This window comes from Littorina saxatilis, linkage group LG17 (assembly GCF_037325665.1).
Source record: "Littorina saxatilis isolate snail1 linkage group LG17, US_GU_Lsax_2.0, whole genome shotgun sequence".
NCBI lineage: Eukaryota > Metazoa > Mollusca > Gastropoda > Littorinimorpha > Littorinidae > Littorina > Littorina saxatilis.
The window spans coordinates 44,525,801-44,545,009 of NC_090261.1; the positions used below are offsets into that span (position 1 = coordinate 44,525,801).

The 19,209-nt window shown below is 41.8% G+C and overlaps 1 protein-coding gene across 1 annotated transcript in view; it reads left to right on the forward strand.

Moving 5' to 3' along the window:
- Positions 1 to 19,209, forward strand: part of LOC138953165 (nesprin-1-like) — a gene marked incomplete in the record, with an annotated part of 316,807 nt that overhangs the window by 293,000 nt on the left and 4,598 nt on the right. Inside the window, 16 exon segments of the mRNA XM_070324965.1 lie at positions 181 to 495; positions 4,237 to 4,403; positions 5,262 to 5,424; positions 5,934 to 6,121; positions 6,465 to 6,612; positions 6,954 to 7,274; positions 8,271 to 8,471; positions 8,731 to 8,760; positions 9,426 to 9,792; positions 10,632 to 10,795; positions 11,797 to 11,911; positions 12,810 to 13,015; positions 13,332 to 13,658; positions 14,097 to 14,297; positions 15,023 to 15,118; positions 15,700 to 15,755. Coding sequence (XP_070181066.1) covers positions 181 to 495; positions 4,237 to 4,403; positions 5,262 to 5,424; positions 5,934 to 6,121; positions 6,465 to 6,612; positions 6,954 to 7,274; positions 8,271 to 8,471; positions 8,731 to 8,760; positions 9,426 to 9,792; positions 10,632 to 10,795; positions 11,797 to 11,911; positions 12,810 to 13,015; positions 13,332 to 13,658; positions 14,097 to 14,297; positions 15,023 to 15,118; positions 15,700 to 15,755 — 3,065 coding nt within the window.

Below are 19,209 nucleotides of genomic sequence, written 5' to 3' on the forward strand. Positions count from 1 at the left end.
TATGTCTTGAATTAACAGCTTTGTGTTGCATGACCTTGGATGACCTTGACCTTGGGTCAAGGTCACATGCATTTTGGTAGGAAAAATGTGTAAAGCAGTTCTTAGTGTATGATGTCATGAAAGGTCAAGGTCAAGCATGTGAGTCGTATGGGCTTTGCCCTTCTTGTTTCATCATAACAGGACGTTGCCACATCCTTTGACAACTCGGAAGAGAAGCGCCAAAACCTTCTGAGCCGAGAGAAGAAGCTAGGCCGCGTGATCCAGGCAGAGGACATGAACGTCCTGCACCAGAGGATCCGCCTGCTGAACAAGCAGTGGGATGAGCTGAAATCTCAGGCCAACCTGAGGGACCACAGACTGCAGGACTCCACATACCGCTGGTCCAACCTGGGCGATCGCGTGCGAGCGCTGATGGAGTGGATGGAGGACATGGAGGTGAAGATCCAGTCCAGCAGGGAGGTCCACGTTGAAGAACTGCTGCACAAGCTAGAGACGGTAAGTTTGGGCGATTCATGTATCTTGGGATGAATGTGTTCAGGGTGGAACGCCCCTTTTAAGACCTTCAAAAGTCTGAGAAAATCAGGTCTTAAAAAGGAGGGAGTCTTAAAATGGGGGTACATTTACACAGGTTATGAACAAAAAATGTGAGAAAAGTGGGTTTTCAAAGAAAGGGAGGCACGTTTCATGATATTGAGGATTGCAGTTTCCCTCTCACACACAATATTCCAAAATAATAAATAGTCAAACAGGGGCCAAAAAACAGTTTGCACCAAGAGTTCAACTTTTTATTTATCCAAAACAGTAAAAAAAATTATATGAACATTCGTATTTCCAAGATGATTGGCGTTCCAAGACGCTATATCCTAAAACCCCCAAAACATGCTTTTACAACTTCAGTGCATAATAACTGCCCAAAGGTGCTGTTTAAAGCAACCATTGATAATAATTTTTAACATACTCCTTGAACACATTAATAAAAACGGTTAACTTGCAAATAAAGGGACAGTATTGATCAGAACAATGGTAAGATAAAGGACGCTACTTATATTTTGTACATTTTTTATCTTTATCGTTTCCTGTAGACCTCAGAAGTTCTAACCAGCTTAAGAAATCATTCTAAAATCGAAAAACAAACATCTATACAGTTTGTACGCAAAGTAGATTGATATTTGACACAGTCACACAGACATACGTGGGCTATGGGGCAACCCTACCCCCTAAATTTGAAAACGGGGTCAATTTCTTAACTGCATGCATTCAGCAAAACAATCCCTAAAAATTTATTTTTTTCACAAATGAACTTATGACTTTAGAAAAGCATTCAAAAATGCATATATACAACGCTTTTTCTTTGGTCCCAATTCAAGGGGGTGTGCTATTCTCAGGTAACACTGTGAACGCTCAAATGAGACTTGGTCACATGTCAAAATAGTAATCCCCCCTGTTGTTCATGGTTCGTTGGTGGGATTTTTTTTTTATCTGAGCCATTGGCAAGCATGAAATGTCATCAACATTAGGAAAGACATAGTATCTCCCATTGTCTTTTGCGCGCAAACACTTCACACAGATCTCCTCTCGATCTGGCCCATCGGGGAAATGGGTTGACTTGGGGATGATCACCGCCCTGTATCTCTCCACCTTTCCATCCATGCTGACAAAGTCAGCGGTCACAAAGTCCCCAACTTGAATGTCTCACTGTGGGACAAAGAACCTGGTTTTCACGACTGGCACCACGCGGCATCCAGTGGCGTGTTGTGGGTAGACGTCCATTGATTTTGATAATAATTTTTATATTTTTAATTTTCAGACCTTGTTTTTAATCCGAATATAACATATTTATATGTTTTTGGAATCAGAAAAGGATGAGGAATAAGATGAACGTACATTTAGATCGTTTTATAAAAAAATAATTTTAATTACAATTTTCAGATTTTTAATGACCAAAGTCATAAACTAATATTTACGCTACCAAGCTGAAATGTAATACCGAAGTCCGACCTTTGTCGAAGATTGCTTGGCCAAAATTTCAATCAATTTGATTGAAAAATGAGGGTGTGACAGTGCCGCCTCAACTTTTAAAAAAAAGCCGGATATGACGTCATGAAAGACATTTATCGAAAAACTGAAAACAACGTCCGGGGATATCATACCCAGTAACTCTCATGTCAAATTTCATAAAGATCGGTCCAGTAGTTTACTCTCAATCGCTCTACACACACACACGCACACACACACACACACACACACACACACACAGACACACATACACCACGACCCTCGTCTCGATTCCCCCTCTATGTTAAACATTTAGTCAAAACTTGACTAAATGTAAAAAGAAAAAAAAAATTCAAAAAAATGGAATAGCGGCGAAACGGGATTGCGCCAAAATGGGATGCGGTAGTAAAATGACGCTTGGCTTGTTAAATGTCGCCAAAATGGGACGGCGGCAAAACGGGATTGCACGTAAATGGGATATTGCGCGAATTATAAACGAAGGAGTAGGCCCTAAGTTTCTCGTACGAGATGTTTACTGGGAGTAAATATTTGGGGAGTAAAAATTTAGTTCCTTGTGAGTTCTTTTTTCGTACAAGATTTTTACTGGAAGTTTACTCCGTCCGAGTCAATTTTTCGTGGAGTAAAAATTTTGTGTTACACCGGTTCATGACCGTTGTGGTAACGAGCGCACATTGTTGTCTCTATATATTGTGTTCCTACGAATCGAAAGTACGATCGCCAAGCCAGTCTGTCATTGAAGGCAACGTTCGATATTTCCGTCTGTCAGCGTTGCCAACGTTCGACAGATTTTACTACTGTTACTCACAAACTTTCAATTTACACAATGAAATGCCAATAACATGTACACACAAGAATGGGAGACGAAGGGAAAACCTACTAGCGATTGAAATTATGCAAACGAACTCACAAATCCCTCACTTTCCGAATGCAAACGCTGCAAATCCGTATGCGTGCGTCGCTGTGCCGAACGTTGGGTTGACGAACGTTGCTGACAGACGCAACAAAACTTGATCAAAAGGCACTAAAAACGATTAAATGTTTTACTCACTGGGTATCGCATTCCTCTTTTTCTTCCTGCAGACGATATGAAGCGGTTAAAACGTCGTTTCCGATGAAAGGCTCGGTTATTTCTGTTAAAAACGAAGTTTGCCGAACGTGTGATTCAGTCTACAGACACCGGTCGGATCACAACAAAAATGTTCATTCTTTGCGATTTTGTGATACTGTTGATGATACACCTGCTTTCCAGTGAAGAACATCAATAAAATGATGTTCACAAGCAAGAATAACAGACAAAAGCACGCGATGTGTAAAATTAGGCTTTGCTTTGCAAACAAAGCACGTGTTTTTTTTACTGACAGACACTTTCGGTGGTGATTGAAAATTTTTCCAGAAACGGTTTTATGCTCCCATTTGATATTGTTTCTCTATTTTCTCTAGTCAGAGACTAACCTTGTGTATTAATTGAATTAATAACCCCATTATCATAAGTTTTGTGTGTTATTTTCGTGTCTGTTGAATCACACTTTGAGATGGGGTCATGTGACAGAAGGAAATGGTGTCTGTCAGGATTCACACGTTCGCTTCGAAAAACGCGCTCAAATAATTGCTCAAACACAAACATTTTAGCTTTTATTTATTTTTTTGTATTGCAAATACCATACTTACTCATGCCAAGCAGAAACAATTATGAAAATCAACACAGTAAGCAAGTAATTTGAAGGCAAAGTTTACACACATCAAAGAGTCTGATTACCGTGAAACCTGCCGGGAGTCTAACATTGGGGGGTCTTAAAAGGGGGGTTCTACTGTAGTGTTGCTGTATACTCTGTGTATTGTGTATCAGAACACCTAGAGATTTGCTCTGCGTGTCAATTGATGATACTGTACTGTAACAGTGAAAACATTTCAATTTTAAGTGTGCAGATTTTGTGTTGTTTCCTCTGCAAGTAGATAAAGGCGGGACTCCACAGTTTGCTTGCATCTTGCTCAAGGCAAGGGTCAATTCTGAATTATTATTTTAATCTGCTTCAAAAAATCATTCACAAAACGGTCAGGATATAAGTTTAAATCTGTGTGTTTGTTTGCCCTGAAACCTGAAAATGTCATCATAGGCTTGCTGTTGCTATTGCTTTAAGATAACGTTCTGCACTCTGAAAGAAACCATATGTTATCAGTAGTGGTACACAACGGCATTGATATATCTGTTTTCCTCTTCAGGAGTACGAGGATGCGATGACCCACAAGGGCAGGGAGGTGCAGGAGGTGATAGCACACGGCAATCAGCTGATGAAGAACAGCAGTGAGGTCCGAGCGTCCGACATCCAGCAGAGACTGCAACGCCTGCAGGACAAGTGGGACCATCTTCGTGGCGTGGCTGACAACAGGTACACATCTTGCCTCTTGCGTGCTTTCATCTTTCTTACACTGAATTTCTGTTTGTTTTCGTTCATGGGCTGAAACTCCCACGGCTTTTACGTGTATGACCGTTTTTACCCCGCCATTTAGGCAGCCATACGCCGCTTTCGGAGGAAGCATGCTGGGTATTTTCGTGTTTCTATAACCCACCGAACTCTGACATGGATTACAGGATCTTTTTCGTGCGCACTTGGTCTTGTGCTTGCGGGTACACACGGGGGTGTTCGGACACCGAGGAGAGTCTGCACACAAAGTTGACTCTGAGAAATAAATCTCTCGCCGAACGTGGGGACGAACTCACGCTGACAGCGGCCAACTGGATACAAATCCAGCGCGCTGCCGACCGAGCTACATCCCCGCCCTACTGAATTTCTGTGACTTATTGTCTTTTTCTCCAGGAAAGTTTCAGCTTTTCCTTGGCTAAACTCTTTGGCTGAAAGCTTATATTTGCTCTGATTTCTGAGGGTTGCTGTGGTTTTGTCAGGGATATTTCAGCTTGCTTTTTCTGTGGTTGAGTTCAATTACTGGGGAACTGAATTGATGTGAACTGCAAAACTGTTTCTCAGGCATCACGCATTAATGCACCTAGCACGCTGTCTTTGTGTGACATCATTGGAATCTCGTTTATCTCATCTGCTAACCATACATGGCAAAACTGATATACTTTTATCACACATGTTCATGCCTCTAGCACATGACATCAGTGGAACCTCATCTCTCTCACCTTTTGCTTACCACACATGGCAAAACTGATACCTGCATCACACATTCATGAACTTAGCACACTGCATTTAACATCAATTGAATCTGGTCTCTCTGCTTGACAGGAAACGCAAGCTGCAGGAGACGGTGCAAGCGGTGAAACAGCTGGAGAGCAGCATGCGCAACCTGAGTCAGTGGCTGGCGGGCATGGAGCAGGACCTCAACACGCCTGTGTCCTACCAGGACTGCGACATGCAGGAGATACAAACCAAGCTCCAGGACACTCAGGTAAAGGCTAAAGGCCAATGTAGAGAAATGTTAATTCCTTGGTTCAGTTTGGTGGAACCGAATGGATCAGTGATTCCTAAACATGTATTGCTGAGATGACACTGAAAATGGCACAGAATTAATAAAACAAGTTTAATTAGCACCCTTGTAAAAAGGTAATCAGTGATGATTATGACATGGCTAGACTTTCCCAAACAAAAGCCACCTGCAGTGTGACTAGATTTTGCTTGGTTCAAATGTTCCATGTTCTTGGTCTTCTCTTTCCACGACTGTCAATTAATTGTTATTGCTTGCGCCTGAGTTACAGTTTTTCAGTGAATAAAGTAAAAAATATTTGTGTAGTAAATCACAGCACTTGTTATATGAACAGCTGTATAGCACTAGTTTACTTACTTTTGTACCCAAGATTACCCCAGAACTTTTTTATAAGGTAATTTTGTGTTTGTTACCATTTTGATCATCATCACTGTAAACATAGTTTTTGCAAGTTTTTGCTTTGTCCACCCCAGGAGATTCAGCGAGACATTGAGCACCACAGTGCTGGCGTGAGCTCGGTGCTGAACCTGTGTGAGGTGTTGCTCCACGACTCAGACGCCTGCCCCACGGAGGTGGAGTTTGACGCACTACAGCACGCCATGAAGAACCTCGACAGACGCTGGAAGAACATCTGTGCCATGTGTCCGGAGAGGAGAATAAAGTAATGGTCTTTTTTAATTTTTTATTTTAATGTTGTTAAGCTAGGATTACCAAAGTGGGGACATATTTGTGTCGAACTAAGTTTTCAATATTTGCTTGTGAGTCCAAAATCCCTAAAGCAGCAGATGATATAAAGACTTATCTCACAGAATCATGCTCTGTTGTTCTTCTTCTTCTTCATTATAAAATCTGAGAAAAGTGGGTCTTAAAAAGGAGGTCATCTTAAAGTGGGGGCAAATTTACAGAGGTTATGAATATAAAATCTGAGAAAGTACGATCTTAAAAAAGGAGTCTGATATCCATCATTTAGTAATTAATCACACTGCATATTTATTATTTTGCAGAATTAAAGAGACGTGGGACAAGTGGGAGGCGTTCAACGCAGACTGCCGACGGTTCAGCGCATGGCTCAGTGAGATGGAGGTGGAAGTGGGTGACTCAGAGGAGGACATGCCTGCCACTGTCACCAAGGAACACATACGCAAATACGAGGTATGCTTCAGGAGCTTTTTGCGCTGCTCTTGGTTTTGGTGAATGTTTTTTACACTAAGATGTGGTTGATTCACATCAACCATTCACCATGTGCTTGTGCATGAGGGTGCACACGTGCACAGACAAAGATGCACACAAACACGCATACCCTGGCCACACACACACACAACCACCACCAACAACAACAAATACAACAACAACAACAACACTATCCACATCTTCAGTACTTATCAGCTAAATCACTCACGCATAGTAACCCGCAAACAAGGAACAGAAGAAAAAATTACATCACCATCTACAATAACCATCAATCTAAACCAACACCCCCTCTATACCCACAGGCACTGCAACGCAAAGTTCATGACCGCTTGGCGGACCTGGAATTAATCAACAAACAGTACCGCCAGCTGGCCAAGGATGGACGCACGGACAGCAAGGGCGTGCTGCGCAGCACCGTGCAGGAGGCCAGCGACCGCTGGGACGCGCTGCAGCAGCGAGTGATGGCCATGATGAAAGGCCTACGACACTCGGCCGGCGTGCGGGAAGAGTTTATCACCACCAGGCTAAGTCTGATGCAGTGGCTGATGGAAGTGGACATGCAGATCACCAACATCGAGCACCTGTCTCAGCTTGACACCCATACCAAGATCAAGGAGATACAGGTAAGATATTGATCATTGACCAGAGACAGTTAAATTAACCGTACATCTCACTCATTACAAAACAACTTCATATGACCGCAAAATATAAAATGCAACCCTAGAAGCATGCATGAATGCAAAGCAGTTGCAGAATCATGGCTGAAACTGAATGCAATTTTCACTTTCATACACAACAGAAGATTATAAAGGCTGTGTGTGTGTGCGGTCTAGTTTCAACCACACACCAAATATAAAGGTTTCTACTCCAGCATCTAGGAAGATGTTCAGTGGAACCCCCTGTAAGACCTCAACAAGTCTAAACAAAATCAGGCCTTTGAAGGGAGGGAGTGTTAAAGGTACTGAACTTGTCAAATCCAGGTGCACGGAGCCCCTGGGGCTTTTAGTCATACCTCAGGCAGCTATCCGTTAGAAGAACTGCCAAGTTTCATTGACTTGCGCCCAAAGAGTCAAGAACTGCGATTTTTTTACAAATTAATTTTGTACCCGGACCCGGCTGGTCTTGACCTATTTTTTGATCTAAATTTAGATCAGGTAGATTACCACATCATGCACAAAAAGACACGTCACTAGCAAACTATGTCAGACGTCATCATGAGTTTGTGTAAAACAAAATGGAAGCCGGAATCACTCAGTTGAATCGAACTCCGACCAAACACCAACGTAATAACTAGGTTAATTTATGCACTCGCGTGAACAAGAAACTGTCGAGCTTCACAGATATCGTTGTTGGGTAGTTTTGGGTTTGTTTTACTACCATAGGGGGATTTTTGAACTGTAAATGCACTCAGCTGCAACAAAACCGCAAAACGAAGGCTGCCAGCTGCACTGTGCCTTTAAAATAGAGGTAAATTTACAGAAGTTGTGCAACAGAAAATCTAAAATTGCAAAGTCTTAAAAGGGGATACGTCTTAATACGGGGGTCTTAAAAGGGTGCTTCCACGCACCTAATGTTTTCAGTGGTGCTTTTAACACTCAATTCATTTTCTCCCCTAACAGAGAATTGAGGAGGAGATAGACGACAGACGGCATCGCATGGACTACCTGAACCAGGCGGCGGTGCTGCTGATACAACAGGGGAGCGAGGAGGACGCCATCACAGTGCAGGAGGAGCTTGACGAGTTCAAACGCTTCTCCAGGCAGGTGTTGGACCGTGTCGACAACTATCGCGCCACGCTGCACAGAATCTCTTCTGCACAGGTAAGTCATTTCAGGCTGGTTGATCACACTTTTCTATGTTGAAAAACAAAAGAATTCTGTAGTCATCAAGACAAGGAGAGCACAAGTATAACGACAAAATGTTTGTCTATGGACGCTACATGAAGTTTTGTTTCTTCCAAAATTTCTCCAGTTTTTCCTTTGTGTTTTTAAAATTAAATGTGTGATGATAGTCGATTAAAGAGCCACTAGCTTTGAGAATGATGTAATGTGTTTTCTTTTTCTGTTTTTGTTCTAACAGGTTGAAGACATTGCCAAGATTGAAGAGAGGGTAAGTTTTGATGGGTGCATGACTTTGAAGCAGCAAAACTTAATACCTGCTGCTTCAAAGATACAGGCAATCTTTTTTTGTGAGACAGAAGTAAGGTTTAACTGAAAGCTTCAGTTGAGACCAACAAAAAAAGCTAACCATGGTTGTACCCATTATACTTTCTATGACATTCTTGTTTTTAAATCTGTTCAGTGGCACCGGCAGAAACTCATAGGATAGCTTTTGAACACTCTGCCCAAACCTGTTCGTTATTGTCTGATGGAACATGTGTACCAAAGAAATGTAAGGCTACACACAGCAGAATGCAATTTAGCATTGTAAGATAAAGTTATAAAGGCATTTTATGCTTCTGTTGATTGTTTTCAGTATTAGTGCCATACTCAACATAAGCTCAGTAAACATTTGATGCACCTGCTGATTATTTTCAATATTACTGCCATACTCAACATAAGCTCAGTAAACATTTGATGCACCTGCTGATTATTTTCAATATTACTGCCATACTCAACATAAGCTCAGTAAACATTTGATGCACCTGCTGATTATTTTCAATATTATTGCCATACTCAACATAAGCTCAGTATACATTTGATGCACCTGTTAATTATTTACAGTATTACTGCCATACTCATCATAAGCCTGTTTCTATGCTGTTTTCTTCACAGGAACGCTACGCACAGTCAGAGCAGAGTACGCACTACTACATGGAACAGAGATCAATGACGACTACAGTCAGTTCAGAGTGGGACTCTCGTGAACTGGAAGCCTACTTGGAGAGTTCACCCCCTGAGAGTCCGCCGTACAAACGTAGAGCGGGCCCAGGAGGGGCTGTCCTGCCTAGAGCCTCGGTCACACCTATTCGTCGCTCCGTTTCACCAATCAGGTCACCGTCACCGAGTCGGAGATCGGTTTCACCGACAAGACGGTCTGCCTCACCGACAAGACGGTCTGCCTCACCGACAAGACGGTCTGCTTCACCGACAAGGAGGTCAACTTCCCCGTCTCGTTGGAGTCGAGATATTACAGATTCTGGTATGTTTTTCCTTTCTTTCATTTTTTTAGTTTGTGATTGGTATTTAAGTAAGAATCCTTGTGAATTATATCAGTGGAATTAATGGCCAAATGTCTTCTTTTTCCCCACTTTTTGCACACGCACTAACCCACCTAGTCAGTTGTTCACTTTGTCACCAGGGAAAAGCAATCCCACAATTTCAGTGTTGAGCGTCTTAACTAAACACATGTCGTTTGCTCCTTTGTGGTTCGAATCCCGGTCGCGGCCGCCTGGTGGGTTAAGTGTGGAGATTTTTCCGATCTCCCAGGTCAACTTATGTGCAGACCTGCTAGTGGCTTATCCCCCTTCGTGTGTACACGCAAGCACAAGACCAAGTGCGCACGGAAAAGATCCTGTAATCCATGTCAGAGTTCGGTGGGTTATAGAAACACGAAAATATCCAGCATGCTTCCTCCGAAAGCGGCGTATGGCTGCCTTAATGGCGGGGGAAAAACGGTCATACACGTAAAATTCCACTCGTGGAAAAAACACGAGTGTACGTGGGAGTTTCAGCCCGGCGCCCACGAACGCAGAAGAAGCTCCTTTGTTATTTTGTCTGAATGCTTACCTGATATAAATGCTGTTAGAGTCTGTCTGTCTGTCTAGCTTGTCTGTGCATACATTTATGTGTGTGTCTGTCATGTGTGTGTATGTGTCTTAATTGTGCGTGTGTGTATGTGTCTTAATTGTGTTTGTGTGTGAATGTGTGTGTCTGTCTGTGCGTGTGGATTTGTGTAAGTGCCTGCCAACACTTTCTGAAGCTACTCTCACAGTGGCACTAACACATTTCACTGAAAGGTTACATTTTGCACATGCACAGGTCCTGCAGACAGTGATTGGAGGACGAGAGAGCGCAGTGCAAAGATTGACGTTCTGATGGAAGAGTTGGCAGATGCTGTCACTGCCGCCACCGCACACCTGGACGTTGCCGAGCGACAGATAGAGGCCTACTCTGCTACCGACGGCACACTCAGTCAGAAACAGGTAGGTGTGAAATAGGTGAGAGCCTGCTAGGCAAGTTTTGGTTGTTGTTTGAATTTTGAGTAGCAGCGCCTGCCAAACAGTTGTGTGACGTGTCTAGTGTGTTGGCGAAGTGTCTTGTGCTTGTCACTTCTCGCTTTCAGCCCTCACCGCTGGCTAGCACCGTCTGTCCTTTTTAGGACAATGCGAAAAGAGAGCAGAATGCGTCAGTCTCTCCTGCCAGTACAATAACCTCTCCACAACAAGCCCTATGTAGTGCCTCCATCGCGGCGACAGGCGTAAACTGGGTACCGCAAGGCCCCAGGCTAGACTACAAGGACTCGGAGGAGGTTGGCCCCTAGACGTGCGGCATGCGGGCCCACCGGTGTGTGGAAATGCCCAGGTGCCCACGAACCAACCTCCAGCTATGGGTCAAATAGCCGGGCAGGATAGGCTCGTCAACCCTGGCAGGCAGCTATCCTAAGAGAAGACCACTCTGAATTCAAAACGAGGGTAGAGGAGGCTCATCATCCATGGAAGGAAACTCGTCTAGGAGAAGGAAAACTCCGAAATGAAACCCACGCAGTCCCTCGAAGACGGAACGGCACTGGCCTTTTTTGGCGGGGAGCAGACCGGGTGCCTACGCTACCCTCGACAAATGGTTGTCACAAATGGTTGAGTAGCAGCAAGTTGAGATAGGGGCTACTAATTATGACACCCTTAAAGCCACAAGCAGGTTGAACTTTCTGTGAGGATTCTGAATTACCACTGAAAATATTATAACTAAGAACAGTTTTTGGCTGTCAAATGACAAATTAAAGTATGTGCACGCTACCTCCCACCATTCCCCCTAATTTGCTGGCCTCTTTGTCTCCTCATAAAGCCTGGCCATTTAGTCATTTCAGCCCTTAGTTTTATGAGAGGAGTCAAGGGTAAATAATCCAATAACACAACATTTGTTGGAAACAAAGATACGTCAGTCTTGTTTGATATAGTTTTGATGCAGCTTGGGTGTATGTGTACAGCTACAGAGCATGATGGAGTGTGAGAGCTACGTGGACAAGGTCAGGAGTCTGGACCGACTGCTGAAGATCGAGGCAGGCGCCACCACCATCCCTTCTGTCGACTCTCAAGTCAGAAGTAAGTCTTCTTATTGCCTCTGCTACTTTTTTTGTTACCTCTTGAAAATATTCGCATTTTGCATTTTTATGACCAGGTTATGTTCAGATAGCTTTGCGTTATATGAGAATTGCAGTTTTCTTGACTTAAGTCACATCATTGTAAGTTCTATCTGTGAATATCCTCACTTTTTTGTTTAAAAACTCAAACTCAAACACTATGGAAGTAGGGTAACGCAGGGACACTTATCAAAACACAGGAGATTGCAGTTTGAGAACGCCAAAATGTGTCCGGGGAATATACTAGGGAATGAATTGAAGGCAATATGCAGGGAGAGGGAGGTAGTATGTTGAGGTTATAATGCAGTCATACAGATAATATGTATTTGTTGCTCTTGGGGTACAGTACAATGTCTTGTAGTGAAATGCCTGACTACAGTGCTGTGCATGCATAACAGCTAAAACAGAAAGTCGTCCTATGCCTTCTTCGCTAGGAGTAAACATAACATACAAATCTAGGGCGGGGATGTAGCTCAGTCGGTAGCGCGCTGGATTTGTATCCAGTTGGCCGCTGTCAGCGTGAGTTCGTCCCCCACGTTCGGCGAGAGATTTATTTCTCAGAGTCAACTTTGTGTGCAGACTCTCCTCGGTGTCCGAACACCCCCCGTGTGTACACGCAAGCACAAGACCACGTGTGCATGAAAAAGATCCTGTAATCCATGTCAGAGTTCGGTAGGTTATAGAAACACGAAAATACCCAGCATGCTTCCTCCGAAAACGGCGTATGGCTGCCTAAATGGCGGGGTAAAAAACTGTCATACACGTAAAATTCCACTCGTGCAAAAAAAACACGAGTGTACGTGGGAGTTTCAGCCCACGAACGCAGAAGAAGAAGACATACAAATCTTTGTTTTTCTCAGATGTGACAGAACGATGGGAGTGGTTTCAGTCGCATGCGGCAGAGCGTGATGTGAGGATATCTCAGCAGCAGCGGGACCTGAGCAAGTTTGCGTCTGACGTGGACAGCCTGCTGATGTGGCTGGACGAAGCAGAGGCCCTGCAGGAGTCACATGATGCCATGCCCAGTGACGTCCAGCAACTCAACGTCGTCATCAGGCAGCACAAGGTCAGACAAATGTTGATTCGTCTTTCATTTGGAACCGCCTTTTTCTGAAAATCTTAAAAAACAGATACCAGTCAAGCTAAAGTTTTAATAATTTATCAAGAACTTCTGTTTTGATAGGAAAACCTGTCATTTTCAATCAAAACCAGTCGCACTGGTATTTTCACATTAAAAAAAGTATTTTAAACAGAGTTTTGAACTGGGATTAACATACACTAAGTTATGCACAGCTTTCTTCTGAGGCTGTATATTAAGCTAAACAGATTGGTGATAATTATCTCCAGCATGAAATTGAAACAAATATGCTGTACGTTGACAGGACTTCATGGTGCAGTTAGAAGCCAAACGGGCACGCTTCCTCTCCATCCAACTACTCAACAAAACCTACATCGACGCCAAAACGCCCGAAGGTCGCCAGCTGCAGTCTCGCGTTCGTGAACTGGAGCGCCGCTGGGAGTCTGTCACCAGTCGAGCCAATGAGACACAGCGCAGGTTGCAAGGGGCGCTACTCCAGTGCCAGGAGTTTCACCACGAAGTGCAGGATTATCTCCTGTGGATCGAGGGACTGGAGGTGAAAGTAAGACACCTGGAGCCGGTCAGGGACGCTGAGACTTCTCTGCTTTGGGACAAGTACAATATCCTGAAGGTGAGTTGCTTGTGTGTGTTCTTGAAGGACAGCATTTGCATACACGATCTGTTTTAATTGGTATTCTGTATAGGAGATTTGGATCCAGTATGGTTTTTTTTTTATAGAGTTCTACCCTTCCCCTGCATTTACAGTGTATGAAAAAGAGTTTTATTAGAAAAACAACTCAACAACATCCACCAAAAAAGAAATCCAAAACAGGTAGACTGCTATTATTCCAAAATCAAGAAAAAAACAAAAACAAGAAAGGTTAGTTTAAGGAATGTTTTATTTTAAACAAATCAAAACATTCACTTATTCATTGACCTAATGGTCTTTGTAGTGGATGTACATACAAATATTAACGTGGTAATCAAAAGAACAAAGCTCAGTAAAGTGTTAAATCTTCAATATCAAAAAGACACAAGTCCAACAACCATCCATCTTTATTTTGGCCAGGATCTACGCAGTGAGCTACAAGAGAACCAGCCAGCGGTGATGTCGCTACGGGAGACAGCAGACCAGCTGCTGGTGAGCGGTGAGTTGGTGGAGATGTCTGCAGCACGAGACAAGACGCACATCATCTCCAACCGGCTGCGCTCACTACTGCATCTCACTCACTCCTACATGCAGTCTCTGGAAGGAAAACTAGGCGTCAAGGTACACTACTAGCTGTGTGTTGTCAGTGTCAGAGACTCAGAGTTAGTGTTACAGTGAAATTTATTGTGTCTTACAGGTACATATCTGAAAAGACTTCATAGATTTTTAGCTTGTTAGCACTTTAAATTTGTGCACACTTGAAAAAAAATATGTTAACGTGCTAGATAGGGTTTATAAAAAATGTTACAGGAAAAATATACCTGTTGCTTGTTTGCTGCATGCACATTATTGTCCTTTGCAAACAGAGAGATTGAACAATTTAGGTCTTCCATTTGTAAGGCCTAAAAAAAAAATAGGTGTGGTTACGGTAACCCGACCTACCCTATTTTTAGGGGCCGATCCTATAACTTTTTATTACATTTGTCAAAAACAAAAAAAAAACAAAAAAACGAGTGCAAAAAACGCAATGAAAGCGAAAGCGCCCGTGTCGCACACTTATTTCCCTGTCAAGTAGGTTTAATTTGTACACATTAGAAAAAAAAGTAATAAAAAAAAAAAAGTGATTGCCTACCTACCTACCCTATTTTTTTTGGCTATGTTACCGTAACCACACCTATTTTTTTTTTTGGCCTAATAATAAGCCAAAAGCTTCCTGTTGATTGTCCCCACAAGCAGTGGCTGTCAGACTTGCTGATGTGGTGAAGCTAGCCTTTTGTTCCTTTATTCTTGCAATCTTCATGAAAAGTACATCAGACTAATGAAGAAATAATGTTTATTTCTTTCAGTCATCTAGCATAGACACAAGAGAAGGACGAGTGCCTGCATCATCTCACCCAACATTACGCACACGTACAAGATCCCCATTCGCCCTCTTGCGCAAGGTATGCTTTGCCGTTCAGTGTTTGTAGGGCTTAGTTTGTGTGATTTAGATTTACATTTCATTTTCTTTCTGGTAATTTCTAAATTAGTGAGATGGGGTTTTCAAAACTGAAGGAATACAGCTGATGCTGTGTGTCAATTTTTCACTTTTTAGAGTTTTGTTACTTAACTGATTATGAAATAGTTTGTACGTTTTGCAATCTTTTTCTGCAGTGTGTGATTAGTAACATAATGAATATGCACGCTTTTGGATTTGGAAGCTCAGAAGATAAGGTCTTGTGACTGATTCTTCTGTGCGACTCCAGATTGAATGACACAGAAGACAAGAATTATTACGTTCTCTGTCTTCATTTCCTATTTCATATCTGAGTGTTCTTTTTTTCATTTGACACAGTTAAAGGGCACCCTCCTGATCATTTTACAGTGTTGTGTGTGAAAACATCAATGGTCGTTGTTATTTTTTCTTCACCGCCATATCTGTTCATTGAGTCACTCACGTGAGTGCTTTCGATTTCTCCTTCAAGTGTCGGTCATCGTTTTTATCGTCTGTATAATCATCATTTCTGTTACTTTCAATCCACAGCTTCTGTTCGGAGAGCCAACCATTTCCCTTCCAGCGGATGCAATCGACAGTGCTAAGTAATTCTTATTCCTCCCTCTGCGGGGAGCTTTCTTTCATTACCGTAATCTGCACCCTGGCTGGGTGCATGCGTACCCGCTTCAGGTGCATGTGTACTCCAGCCTGAGGTCAAAATGTGCTTGACCCTTTTGGATCACCGACTCACCACCAAAGAACCATGGGATTTATCATATCTGCAAATTTAGCGGCTTTTCCATTGTTCTTCCCCTTTGTCTGGTCACACTGCATTGGTCTTTTTAATTGTCTGGACATGTTTCCTTGTCCTTCTTTTCCGTGGAATCCACTCGGAATCGCATTTTGGTTTCTTTCTCAAAAGTTTTTGTTTGGAAATTCTTTTCCCTCTGTTTGGGTCTTTGTTTTTTGTTTTTTACCCTAGTCCTGCGTTGGGTTTGTCTTGTGCATAATGTGCATGCCCTATCACACGTCATGTAGTTGCTTTAATTCACTCATCATCATGTGGGAAACGCATCATGGCATCACATCACATCTCATCCGATCGCATCATATCGCATGCATCAGCCAGCATGCCTGGAGAAAGAGGACATTGACGGCATGCAGACAAGGAAGTATATGTACAGTGCAGCTTTTTTTTAAAAGCATCACCTTGGCAACTTGGTTACTCAGAAACGCATGGGTTTTGGGGACTGTAGCAGTAATGGTATTCATGGTCACCATGACAACCGATGTACAAAACAGTATAGCTTGCTCAATGCAAATGCGGAAGTATTAATGTGTACATAATTAATGCTGCTGAATAGTTGGACAACTGTGTACAGTTATTAACAAAGCCTGTGGAAGAAAGGGGAAATAAAGCAGCTTTAAAAAAGAAAACCTGCTTGTAGAAATTATAACCATAGAAACATAACCTTAATTAACCACTTACAGGATTTGATTGCGGAGCACATTTAGCAATTGCGGTGCTTCTCAAAAGCAAGGATGAAAGTGAGAGCGGACAAAATGAAAGTGCATGCTTTATGCAAAGGTTAGACGTACTAACTAAAGGATAAAAACCTTGTCCCCAAGTTATGATTTATGAATGTAACATAATTGTACTGATGTGTGGGTTATGCTACTAAAATGTTAACACTAATCTGTTTTGCTTTCATGCATACTTTTAACTGGCGTTTTAAGTAGCAGCCTGAATTGAAGCTGTACTAACTGACACTTCACAGATAGTGTGCGCTGGTTCAAATAGTATTATCACATGTATTCAAGGATTAGAGCCATGGGGCTTATGTTATATGTAGTGTTAGCATGTAAATCTGGTAGAATATGTCATCATCTTGGTATCATTGATAGCTTACATTGTTGTTTTATTTGAAGTCATACTTATGTTCAAGTTTTTCTTAATTACTTCATTTGCGGATTCATTCTTTTTAATTGTTTTCTTTGTCAGCTCAGTTGAAATATTTTGGTTTTTAACGAAGACTTTATTTTTTCCCCCAAGAACTTTTTAGACTTCTTTTCACAAGTTTTTTTTATTTTAATGTTCTCCTAATTTTCTTTTTTTTTTTATTTGTTTGTTTATTTATATATTTTTTATATACTTGTTTATTTTTGAATATGATTGGATGCATATGTCATTTCCATTTCAATTTCTTATTTGTTCTCAGGAATTTTTTCCATTAAATGTTTTTAGCATTATCATGGATTTTAATAATTACTAATTTGTTCTCAGGAATTTTTTGATTAAATGTTTTTAACATTATTATGGATTCTAATAATTGCTGTTTCATAGACGCTTGCATGTAGGTGTGTTAAAGAAAAGCCGTTCTTTCTGACCATACCTAGTTGCACACAGGTAAAGCTCATGTCTGCTGAGCAGAGAACCGAAGCATACGTTCAGTGTTGTGGTTCTGCATGACAGATTTGTCGTTGTGATGTTTATAGAATGCATAATGTCTTGTTGCTTGAATGTTGTGATAGAAATAACAAAATGATCTAACTTGTGCTGTGGTCTCAGTCTTTTCCCTCTTTCTTTTGAAATAGTGCATGTAATGTAAGGCTTTAAAACCAAAAAAACCCTACCAATTAACATGGTAGGAGTGAACAGCTTGTTGTACTCTGCATTAGTGATACATGCATCTGTGAACAAGAGGGCACCGTAGCTTTGTTTGTAAGCTTACTCTTACTTATATGCTTGAATTGAAAACAGTAAAAAAAAATTATTGAAGCTTTTTCCCCCCATAGTACAAAAAGTAAAAAAGACATACTTATGGCATGAGCAGGAGGGGTGGGTGATGGTGGTTGCTCTTATTTTAGGGTTTGCAAAGTCTGAACTTTTCATGTTGTAATGAATAACTGAGTCATCTCAAGGCATCAAAGTACAATAGGAAAATAACAACCAAAACATGTAAAGGATATATTCTGGTATGATCAGTATATGGGCATATATAAGAACACCTTGGTAGAAAAAAGTGGGGAAAATAAGACAAATTGAATCAACTGTCAAAGAAAAAAGGCATGACGAAGGCAAAGTTGTTATCTAGGTTTGATCCTTCAACAGGGGAAAAAATAGTGAGGTTGTGGCACAAGGGAAACATGAATCATGAAAAAGTTAAGAACGAAAGGTCAATCATGGGTATAGTGGAGCCCTTGTTTAAGACTTCCAATCATGGGTATAGTGGAGCCCTTGTTTAAGACTTCCAATCATGGGTATAGTGGAGCCCTTGTTTAAGACTTCCAATCATGGGTATAGTGGAGCCCTTGTTTAAGACTTCCAATCATGGGTATAGTGGAGCCCTTGTTTAAGACTTCCAATCATGGGTATAGTGGAGCCCTTGTTTAAGACTTCCAATCATGGGTACAGTGGAGCCCTTGTTTAAGACTTCCAATCATGGGTATAGTGGAGCCCTTGTTTAAGACTTCCAATCAGGCCTTAGAAGAGAGGAAGTCTTAAAACAAAGGTAAATTTACACACAAAAATGAACTGAAAATCGAGAAAAAAAAATATAGGCTAGGGTCATAATTAAATGGGGGGTGGGGTGGAAGGGGGGTGGGGGTGGGGGCTGTAAAATGCAGATTAAGAAAGAGGGGACAGTGTATTCTTTGACTAGGCCCTTCAAACTCAATTTTGCAGCAGTCAGTGTACCAAACATATCCTTCAGGTGTTTTGAGAGATTTTAAGAAACTATTAACAGTAAGGTGGTAAAGCTCAACTCGACGGCTGCATTAAAGCATAGTAATTTTGTTTTCTATTTGTGACTAACACATTCACTATACTCACAGGTAAAATTAAAACAATATGGATGCTCAGGCTTTTAATGGGGGGGGGGGGGGGGGGGGGTGTATACTTGACCAATTGTTATGTTAGAAGAAGAAAAATAAAACACTCTTCTCATGCCGAGGTTCTGATCAATGCAACACAAATCGGTAATCTGTGTCCAACACTTTTTTTCCTTCATATGGGTAAAGTACAAAGTATAGGGAAAGACTAGATTGAAAAAAAAAACA